The following is an 11,047-nucleotide window of genomic DNA, read 5'->3' as shown; positions in this document are numbered from 1 at the left end:
ACAACTTCCGGTCCCCTCTACCCCGGCATTCCGCCAACTCTATGGTCATCGAGTTCCTTTCCCTGGTGAAGACCTGTAGGAAAAAGGTTCCTTTCCCACGTGCTGTCCGGAGGTGGCGGGTGGTGAGTGAAGTAAAGCAAAAGAAGGTCCCGCTGCCGTCCCTGTGTTAGTTAGCAGTGTTAGAACTTACAAGAATGTCTATTAGCTTCATTGAAAGCCTCCACATCTGCCATGTTCCCCAAAATAAAAAGTTGTAAAGAGTAAATAAATCATTTTTTCAGGCCATAAGTTTTAGGTATATTGGGAAATGATCCGAGTCCATTTTGAATTAAGCCTGGGTATACAAAAAGTTTTAGAGCTATTTCGGCCACCAGAAAGTTTACTGGGAGTGAGGTGTAAGGTACAAGAGAGATGAAGTAAGCAAAGAAAATGATAAACTTGAACAAGAAAATACAGATTAATTAGAGGAATAGGTGAATGGAAAAGTGCTAAAGACTTAAGAAAATCGACATCACTATGAAATGGAGTTTATAAGAATCTACGGTGGATGTGAGACAACTACGGAGGTGCAAATACATGTTACATTATATGCACCTTTTACATTTGTCAAACTGGCTCAAAGGTATTGATTAGCCTGTGATTACATTTTGCTTAGTAATTCACAAGGGCAGAACTTCTTTTCCAATTAATTTATTGATACTCTCCAGCTGAGACAAGGACCATGGGTGTAGTCAGTAGGGTGAGGGCCTCTGGAAAAAGACCCCTATCAAAACTCCATATTAAACAATTAAGCAAAGACAAAGTACATTAATTCTCTAAAATAAAATATCAAACTAGGAATATAAGCATCTTCAGTAAAGATTAGTTAAAAGTAAAAAGCCAGGAGTAACTTGGCCTAGAATATTTGAACATCTCCCAGATAAGAAAATACCTCAACATAGCCCATGTCTTGTTTGTGTCAATTAAATGAGGTATTGTAAAATTTACTTAAGTCTGCTAAAAGGCCCAGTTTATCTTTAACTTTACCCAGATGCTGCTTTTCCTCCTCCAGCCCAAATCAAGTCAATAGCTCAGCTCACCTTGAAAGTAAGACAAGCAGCCTTGAGTGATATACTCCCAAACCAAGAAAGTGCTATCCTGAGAAAGAATCAATACAGTAAATTTCTTATGTTAACTCTGCAAAATAGTCCAAAAAATTGATAAGAAATGTAGTGTCTCTTTAAAAATAAACATTTAGCGACCATTTGGTGGATCTACATCCCTAGCTCTTTGTCTCTCAACTGCCTATAAATACCCTAGACACCGCTAAGGACTCTCATGTCCCCTCCTGGTGTGAGCCAGGAGCTCTGTCCTCTCACTGTATCTCTAAATAAAATCCTCTCCCTGGCTCTCCTACCTTGACTGCTAAGTTCATTCTTCGACTCTGCAAACAAGAACCCCGGCATCACAACTAACACTGAAATTTCTCAGCTTGGTCACAATAAATTTAAGATCATGATCAATAATTGGAATTATGACATCTTTTTTTTTTCTTTTCACATGTCCCTTCTCCCTTCTAATGTTTGTATCAGTTTATTCAATCATCACATAAATCCAGCATAAAAATTCCAGCTAAGATGGAAAACATTAGTGTAGTTTTGCAGGGTATTTTGCAACCATGATCTTAATTTTTCCAGCACTAAAATTTCCCATATGTGAAATGAAGTCCCTTATGTTTCAGTTGTATTCTCCCCTCATCACCAACATCAAGGAACAGGAGTCCAAGCCCACCATTTCTGTCAGAGTAAACAACTAACCACTTTAGTAAGATTGTTTTCTCAAACCACACTAACATGGGGTTCTTAGAATATTTTGAAGAACAGAGGGAAACTTAGGTTTATTGATCATCTACTAAATGTCAAATGCTGCATTCCACTGATTCTGTCCCATAAAAGAGACTGTTAAATTGCCCATGATCCTAGTAATAGAGTCTATGGAAGTAGGAATAGATACTATATTTTTGTTAACTCTAAAAACATTTTCCCATAGAACAAATGTTACATATAGCAGTTAGTATCCACTATTACCAGATTCTCATGCTTCATGTACTGCCTATTACAAACTGTTGTAAAAAGGATCAGTGAGACAAAGTATGCTCATAATCAGAATTAAATAATTACATATCAACTTTTCATCCCTTACTCAGCTTTACTTTTCTGTAGCATTTCTCAACCCTGACATGCTGTGTAATTTACTTAGGTCTATCGACTGTCTCCACACTTGAGGGTGGAGACTTATTGTACACTGATACATCCAAATACGTAGACTAGTGTCTGGCACATTGTAAGCACTCAATAAATATTTGTTGAGTCAATGAATGAGTGCATAAATGATCTTTGTTTCGTGAGGAATCTACAAACTCCACCGAGGAAGAACCCCAGGAACTGTGTTCTCAGCTCTATCCTCAGAGACCAGCATACTGGGGACACACAGGTGGGGCTTTTAAAGGCGGTTGGATGAATTAAAGTGGTAGTTCAAGTTACATACTATTGGCCCGCTAAAGCTTGGTACAAAGAGGATGCTCGACTGAAGGAACTTGAGAGCCCAAAGATTATTTATAACACTGTCTCTGTGGAAAACTGCTTTCTGAACTATAATTCGCAAGTGTTATTTTTGGAACAAAGCCAGTTCTCACGTTGGCAGTGTAGGTGGAGCAGGACCTGAGGTCAGATGACACCCATACACCAAACAGTAGAGCCGCTCTCCCAAACTCTGTATTAAACCAAGCAGCTCTAGACTAGGTTACGGGCTAAGGCCTGCCTCAGAACCGCTTTCCTTTTCTTCTAAGACAGCGTCGCACGGGGTGTGACCGCGCGGTGGTTCTCGGCCGGCGTGGTCTAGGGACCGTTACAGTATCTGCAGACTCAATTTCCGTATTAGTAATAAGAGGCACTTCCATCAAGCTTTTTGTTGTGATTGATAAAGCATGCAGAGCGTTCCACACGGAGTACAGAACAAGACTGCCTGTTCCTTTTTCGCTTCCCTCTGCCCGTTTTGGCGTAACCTTATCCTGGGAAGCCTGCGCCACTCCTCCCACCCACTCTATGGGCATGCGCGCCAGTAGAACAGCCGCACCCTTTCGTAATCAAATCATTGACTGAGGAAGAGGGGAAAATAGACTCGAATACATCCTACTCTGTGATTAGGTGGCTAAAACGATGTAAAGTACGTCAGATCACAGGTTTAAAAGGCTGAAAAACACCGCGATCTTCACCAGGAAATCAGGCTCACAAGCCCGCATCTCGGGGGACCCGTGGGCTCTCAAACCCGCCCCGGCCCTGCGAATGATAAGGAGCCCGGCCACCCGCGGGGAACTGGGTAAGGCGGGGACCGCCTGGACGACTTTTCCTTGGTTCAGTCCCCCTTCCGGTCGCTGAGTGGTTGAGGCCGAAAAACTACGCTTATAGTCATTGGCTGATCCCAGCTGTCAGTCCTCTCGCGTCTCGCGGCGCGACACAGCCGGCGCGGCCTGTAGAGCAGTCGGGAAGCCTGCCGCTGGGAGAAGATGGCGGTCGCGGTGAGAACTTTGCAGGAGCAGCTGGAAAAGGCCAAAGAGAGCCTCAAGAATGTGGATGAGAATATTCGCAAGCTCACCGGGCGAGATCCGAATGATGTGAGGTAAGGGGCTATGGAAAACGCCGGTTCCGAGAGGCAGCTATCAAGCCGGGGTGAATTGGGGGTGGGGAGGTCGGCCAGTCCTGAGAAGACTGGAACTTAGGGGCGCGTTCCCGGGGCGGCGGGAGAACTACGTCCTCAGTGAGGTGCGATTCCCCAAGGCCCCGCGGTCGGTCCCGGAGCTCAGGTGTGTGAGGAAGGAGAGCGGGGCCCGGGTGTGCTGCGCTGGCCCCCCGGTCTGTAGGAAGGCCCGGGCTGCCGATTCCCGCCCTTGGCCCCGCAGGCCCGGCCCTGCAGCACAAAGCCCCTTCCTTGTACCGCTGCCGCCGGGCCCGGGGCTGGCGGGAGACCCTCCCGGGACGCCTTCCGCCGCCTCGCGCCTAGGCTCCTCACCACGTGCGTCTTCCTCGGGGTTGGCAAAATTAGGACCGGATTCTTAATGTGTAGTGGCATTGAAGTAAATACAATTTCTGTGATACTGGTCTTGGAGAAACAAGGAAGTTAAAATAGTATATTTCCTGTCCAGTTTCAAACACGTGGATTTGAAACCGTCTTTATACTTTTGGTTATTTTTTCCTTATGATGAATCGCACCCGTGAAATTATTTAGTACCTCTAGGTGTGTCCACGTAACAATTTTTGTACTAATTTGTAAATATCTCACAGGCCTATCCAAGCCAGATTGCTGGCCCTTTCTGGTCCTGGTGGAGGTAGAGGACGTGGTAGTTTATTGTTGAGGTAAGATTTCCTTAGCACTTAATTCATATGCTAACACTACTGGTAGTTATTCCGCTAAATTAATATATCCGTTTTAACAAAATTTGTGGTAGAACTAGGGTTAGAAATGTTTGTGTTTGTTTAAAGTTTTGATCAGCTGTAGTTTTCTGTATAGTTAATCCTGGAACTTGGTTTACTTGCAAACTGTTGAGATTGAAGACTATATTAACTACCAGTTTTGTATATACACTTGATTATTTTTGTAGTTTTTAGAAAATGATGTAAAAACATCTCGGGAGTGAATGTTTACTTGAGGTTGCTTTAATTGGGTTTTTAAGACACCAGCTAAATTTTCTTGGTAAGTGGAAATGTTCGTCTTAAACTTCAAGTGGTTTAATGTTGGACATTTTTAATTGCAGGCGTGGATTCTCAGATAGTGGAGGAGGACCCCCAGCCAAACAGAGAGACCTTGAAGGGGCAGTCAATAGGTATGTTGGAGGAAAAGGCATTCTTGTATGCTGTTTTCTGAGGTAGCTTACAGATACAAGTATTTAATAAATATTATTGAATTGTATTAGAATTGAGTAATATTCCTCTTCCCCTTGATATTTGATTGAATTGAGACAGCAATTATCTCTCAGAACTCAGTTCTTTACGAACCGTAACAGAAATTTTACCAAAATAAAGGTCATGAGAAGAGTAAGATTGAGAAAATAGCCAATTTGTGCAACCTAAAAAACTTAATCACCTTAAATATTATAGAGACCAAAGTTTGGATTGGGTATTTGTGATACATTTTGTCTTTTAGTACCAGAGGAAAGAGTAAAATAGGATGGGCACTGAAAAAATGTGGCTTCTGGAACTGTGTCCTAGAAAAAGTCACTTTTCCTAGGTATGTACTTCTGGCAAATATTACAGTGATGCTTAAATTCCTTTTCCTATGTCAGGCTGGGCGGGGAGCGTCGGACGCGGAGAGAATCACGCCAGGAGAGTGACCCAGAAGATGATGATGTTAAAAAGGTAATTGAAACTAAAGAGTTACTTAGAGGATGAGCATAGTATTTTCACTTTACTACATTTAAAAGAGTGCCGTCATATACTACTTAAATTACTAAGATGTATTTTCTCCTGCAGCCAGCTTTGCAGTCTTCAGTTGTAGCTACCTCCAAAGAGCGCACTCGTAGAGACCTTATCCAGGATCAGAATATGGATGAAAAGGGAAAGCAAAGGTATTTTTAGCATCCATTTACCGGGGGAGACTCCTGTCAGATAATGCAGTTTGAGAAGATTGAAGGAATTATTCAAATGCCAATACTTATAGGAAATGGCAGGCTTAAACGAAGTGAAACCTATCGCAACTGAATTTTCTTTTTCTGTTCTTTAGGAACCGACGAATATTTGGCTTGTTGATGGGCACCCTTCAGAAATTTAAACAAGAATCTACTGTTGCTACTGAAAGGGTATTTATGCAGTTTTTTCCTTTCCTTCCTTTAAGTTACCAAAGTAGTGAATTACATGCTTTTTTAAAAGCTGAAAAACTCTCTTAATTAAGATATTTGAAAGCCTAAAAATAAGCCAAGGAAAACTTAATGAAGTTGTTGTATTGTTAACTGATTTTTTGTTGTTGAGCTGCTATGAAGTAACTGAGGGAACTTCTCTTTGTAGTGCAAAGAGTTCTGGTTGGTGCCTCAAGAGAACCAGTGCTTTCTAGGGAGTTGAACTCCATGATCACTATAACTAGTTTTTGTAAAAAATTTTTTTTTTAGTAATTCTAATTTTTAAAACTTATTTATACACTCAGAGGCAATACTTAGCACTTTTGAAGCACAAAGTATAAACGTTGTCTGCCCTCCACAGTTTAACTGTGCCATCTTTTTAGAAGCTTTTATTTACTAAGGTTGCACAATTGTGTCCTTGGAGTTCAATACTGAATTACTGCTGCTAACGGAGATGTAGTGGAAGGAGAGAGAGCTAGTCATTTATAGGATATGAACAAAATTTCATTTCAGCTTTCAATTGGTGACTTTACTAGAGAATGTAAAATGTATAAAAGCATTTTAATGTTTGAGGAATAAGTCATTAGGTTTTTTTAAATAGTTGACTGTTCATTAGGATATTACATCGAATTCTTTGATTTAGAGACAGACTGAAGATAATCTACAAAGATAGTGCTTTTCTTTTTTAGTTCAATTTATGAAAGAGTCTTCCTAGAAGTTAAGTTGGAATGGAACAGTAATTTAATATAGCTAATGGCCTTGAAGTTCAGATTTTTACATGAAAAAGTTCTGGTCCCCAGTTCCTCAAAGAGAAATTGCAATCAATTTCAAATGCTAAGTGGTAAATTTGAATTAGCTGGTATTCTGAATGGCAAATGTGAGACATCTAAATACTTTAATAATATAGAGTTTCACATAATCAAGATACATAATAAGCTTTTAAAGATTATTATTTACCTTCAGCAAAAGAGGCGCCAGGAAATTGAACAAAAACTTGAAGTGCAGGCAGAAGAAGAAAGAAAGCAGGTAGAAAATGAGAGGAGAGAACTGTTTGAAGAGAGGCGTGCTAAACAGACAGAATTGCGGCTTTTGGAACAGAAGGTTGAGCTTGCGCAGCTGGTGAGTAGTATTTTGGAATTTTAGGATTGGTAATCCTTTATGTTTACAAAAGTACTGACCTTTTACCTTTTCTGCAGCAAGAAGAATGGAATGAGCATAATGCCAAGATAATAAAATATATAAGAACTAAAACAAAGCCCCATTTGTTCTATATTCCTGGAAGAATGTGTCCAGCTACCCAAAAACTAATAGAAGAGTCACAGAGAAAAATGAATGGTAAGTATGTCAGGAGGCCCATAGAAATTTTCTTAATGGGTTGTATACATATATTTCTTTGTTTCCTGTAATAATTGTGATTGACTAGTTCACTTCTCAAAACAAATACTCTAAAATGTTAATGTTGGCGGGCAGGAGCATTTGTTACATTTTAACCTGAAACATACATACTGTAGGCAGACATACTGTAGGCAGTGCTTAATGCATGTGTATTTCTTAAGCATTTGAGGGAGATGACTTTTTTTTGTAGCCACATACAAATGCTAATGAAGAAAATAGTGAACATGGATTAGTCCCTTGAGGGAGTACACATGGAAGAATAGGCACCTCTAAGACAGTTGTTAATGATTTGCCTCTTGGGTTCAGAAGAATTAATGTATGATATGATACCATAAAACTGACTTTTAAAGAAATTTTATTCTTTTATTTAGCATAAAGTAAATAGCAAAGATTGTTCTGTTTTTCTATCACCTAGATAATATGGCAGAGTTTTGTCTGCTGCTAACTTAGTATATGTAGGTTTGCAGTAGATCTTTGCTTTTGTTGTTGTATGTCAGTTTTATTTATTTACTTGTCATAATCAGTCTTTAGTCATTTCCTTACAAAAATTAAAGATCAACGACAGTTGTGATGAGGTGTCAAATTGTGACTTTGAAGTTTAATGATAGTGAACTGCACATGTCAATTTTTTTATTCTTCAGCTTTATTTGAAGGTAGACGCATCGAATTTGCAGAACAAATAAATAAAATGGAGGCTAGGCCTAGAAGACAATCAATGAAGGAAAGAGAGCATCAGGTGGTGCGTAATGAAGAACAGAAGGCGGAACAAGAAGAGGGTAAGGTGGCTCAGCGAGAGGAAGAGTTGGAGGAGACAGGTAATCAGCACAATGATGTAGAAATAGAGGAAGCAGGAGAGGAAGAGGAAAAGGAAATAGGGATAGTTCATAGTGATGCAGAGAAAGAACAGGAGGAGGAGGAACAGAAACAGGAAATGGAGGTTAAGATGGAGGAGGACACGGAGGTAAGGGAAGGTGAGAAGCAGCAGAATAGTCAGCCTGAAGAAGCTATGGATGTGCTAGAGATGGTGGAAAGTGTCAAAAATGTGATTGCTGAGCAGGAGGTCATGGAAACCAATCAAGTGGAAAGTATAGAACCTTCAGAAAATGAAACTAGCAAAGAATTGGAGCCAGAGATGGAGTTTGAAGTTGAACCAGATAAAGAATGTAAATCTCTTTCTCCTGCAAAAGAGTATGCTAGTGCTGTAGAGATGGAAAATGAGCCTGAGGATAAAGAGGAGAAAGAATCTGAGCCCCAACCTGAGCCTGTTGCTCAGCCCCAGCACCAGCCCCAGTCCCTGTCCCTGTCTCAATCCCAGCCCGTGGCCCAGGCCCTGTCCCTGCCTCCTTCCCTACCTCAGTCCCAGCCCCAGCCCCAGCCCCATCCCCATCCCCATCCCCATCCCCATGCGGTCCCGCAGCCCCTGTCCCAGGCTCAAGCCCAGGCAACCCCGCAACCCCAGGCAGTCCCCCAGTCCCAGCCTGTCCCACAGCCCCAGGCAACCCCCCAGCCCTCCTCCCATCCCGACACTTTGCCCATTGCCGGCTCACAGCCAACACCTCAGGTCGCCCTCGAGCAGGGGCAGCCACTCCCTGCAGAGGTTGTCAAAGCTGTCGAGGGCACAGGGGTAGCCGTTGTAGCGGTTCCTCTCGATGGCAAAGGCAAGGCCAAGGCGAGGAGCAGCAGCAGGGGCCGCGCTAGGAACAAAGCAAGCAAGAGTAGGAGCGGCAGCAGTAGCAGCAGCAGCTCTAGCAGCAGCTCAACCAGCAGCAGCAGCGGCAGCAGCTCCAGTAGCGGCAGCAGCAGCAGCCGCAGCAGCTCCAGTAGCAGCTCCAGCACGAGCGGCAGCAGCAGCCGCGGCAGCAGCAGCAGCAGCACGAGTAGCAGTGAGAGCAGAAGCCGGAGTCGGGGCCGGGGGCGCCGCAGGGACAGGAAGCACAGGCGCAGCACGGAGCGCAAGCGGAGGGACCCAACAGGGCAGGAGCGGGGGCACAAGGCCGCCAAGGGTGGGGGGAGGGACGCCAAGGCTCCCAAGGATAAGAGCGCCCGGTCCGACAGAAAGAGGTCTGTGTCAGAGAGTAGTCGGTCGGGCAAGCGGCCAGCGCGGAGCGAGAGGGACCGCAAGGCAGACAGGAAGGACAAGCGGCGCTGACGGCGCGGTCGCCGGCCCGTCGCAGCAGCTGGCCAGAGGAGTGGGACTGCCCTGCTTTGTGAGGAGAATGCTGCCTTAAGCATTGCATGTTGTAAAAAATCTTTTTGGATAATACAGACTGTTTGTTTACCAGACATTCTTGTACTTTTTGCATAATTTTGTAAGAGTTATTTATCAAAATTATGTGAGGTTCCAAAATATGTAAAAATAATAATAAAAAAAGATTAACATCCCTTGTCATCTTTTTTAAATATCCTATACTCTTCAGGAGGAATCTGTATATTTTAATAGGTAAATCTTTAAGTCTCTTCCCAAATCTGTATAATACATTCATTGCTTTCGTAGAAATAAATGTGTTTATTTCATTAGTTTTGAGATGTCGTCGTTGACGCTTGTATAATACCTCTTGATAACATTTTCAACTTTTGTCATTAGATACTGAGTGTGGTTAGAATGTCTTTGAAGGTCTCACTTTTATTTGCCTTAGGTATTTGAGTTGTCAGATCTTCGCAGCTTTGAGGGGAGACAGTCTCCTTAAAATCATTTACTTTTTCTAATGATCTTGTTATTTTAATCTAAGCATTTTTCTGTTTCTCATATTTGGTAGATTAAGCAGTATGATTTGGTGGGCATTTTCTTCATGATTATGGGAGCATCATTTGTCTCCAAGGTTACTTTTGGGATAATAGCATATGCATCTGTTAAAATAGTCACATCCCTAGGGAAGGGAGGTAGAAAAGTATATTCTAAACTTGGTTTTGAGTTTGTGGTCTTGTCTTAACTTTTGTGTTGGCTTTAACTGAAACATGCCAATGTGTGTTTTCAAGACTTTTTAAGTTGTATGAAAGTTTACAAAATGAAGGAAGTTCATCTACACTTGAATCTGTAAGCAAGAACACAGTGTACCAAGTGATGATTAACTTTGTTTTATAAATCTGTATGCATCTGGAGTATCTGTTGCCCATTACTATACATGTGCAAATAAATGTGGCTTAGACTTGTGTGACTGCTTAAGACTAGTACTTGTATTAACTTTGTGATGCTTCATACAAGAGCACATAAATTGCAAATGGCCTTTTTTGATTTCATTATTTAACATTGTAGCTTTAGGTTTGATTTTGAATACTTAAACATTCTCTTGACAAGTAAATGGTAATAGTGAAAATGTCAAGCATTTCCAGCATTGTATAAATGTAAGCGAACATGTTAAAGAACTGTTTTAAAATCCTTGGTGTAATTATTAAGCAGAACAAGCAGAGCTTCTCAAACTGCAGAGCTAGCTACCTGCATCCTTGGGCCATTTATTTCCACCAAGAGTCACATCATATGGGAATTTTAATGCTCTCCATGCGGTGCAGATTTTATTTTTCTCTGTCATGATGGGGAAAAGACTGGTAAAAGGGATGACCATAAGATTAACCTGATTCTTAAAATTCTTACTCTGAATCTAAAATAATTATATGTATTAAGATCCTTTGTACAAATTCAGTTTTCACTCATTTTTTACCTGGAAAATTTGAAGAACAGTCATGCTTATGAAAGATAATAGTTTTGGCTTTAAATTTTTAATGGTGGTGATTGGGCTGTGATGCATGGCGATGGAAAATAACTGGAACATCAGAGCAATTTTCAGTTGA

At 41.7% G+C, this 11,047-nt stretch overlaps 1 protein-coding gene across 1 annotated transcript; it reads left to right on the top strand.

Moving 5' to 3' along the window:
* The first annotated feature begins 3,134 nt into the window (after positions 1 to 3,134).
* Positions 3,135 to 10,426, top strand: PNN (pinin, desmosome associated protein). The gene is made up of 9 exons (XM_073211312.1): positions 3,135 to 3,657; positions 4,320 to 4,391; positions 4,790 to 4,858; positions 5,318 to 5,390; positions 5,505 to 5,599; positions 5,755 to 5,830; positions 6,830 to 6,985; positions 7,063 to 7,201; positions 7,903 to 10,426. The coding sequence occupies exons 1-9, from the start codon at positions 3,545 to 3,547 to the stop codon at positions 9,408 to 9,410; spliced, it is 2,301 nt and encodes a 766-aa protein (XP_073067413.1). The 5' UTR covers positions 3,135 to 3,544; the 3' UTR covers positions 9,411 to 10,426.
* The last annotated feature ends 621 nt before the right edge of the window (positions 10,427 to 11,047 follow it).

This window comes from Manis javanica, chromosome 8 (assembly GCF_040802235.1).
Source record: "Manis javanica isolate MJ-LG chromosome 8, MJ_LKY, whole genome shotgun sequence".
Taxonomy (NCBI): domain Eukaryota; kingdom Metazoa; phylum Chordata; class Mammalia; order Pholidota; family Manidae; genus Manis; species Manis javanica.
This window is presented reverse-complemented; position numbering and strand designations above follow the sequence as displayed.

Excerpts from the sequence above, each read along its gene's own strand:
- PNN (XM_073211312.1), top strand. The coding sequence starts at position 3,545 with ATGGCGGTCGCGGTGAGAACTTTGCAGGAGCAGCTGGAAAAGGCCAAA. Across the intron at positions 3,658-4,319 it reads CGAGATCCGAATGATGTGAG|GCCTATCCAAGCCAGATTGC; the intron begins GTAAGGGGCTAT and ends AATATCTCACAG. Across the intron at positions 4,859-5,317 it reads CTTGAAGGGGCAGTCAATAG|GCTGGGCGGGGAGCGTCGGA; the intron begins GTATGTTGGAGG and ends TTCCTATGTCAG.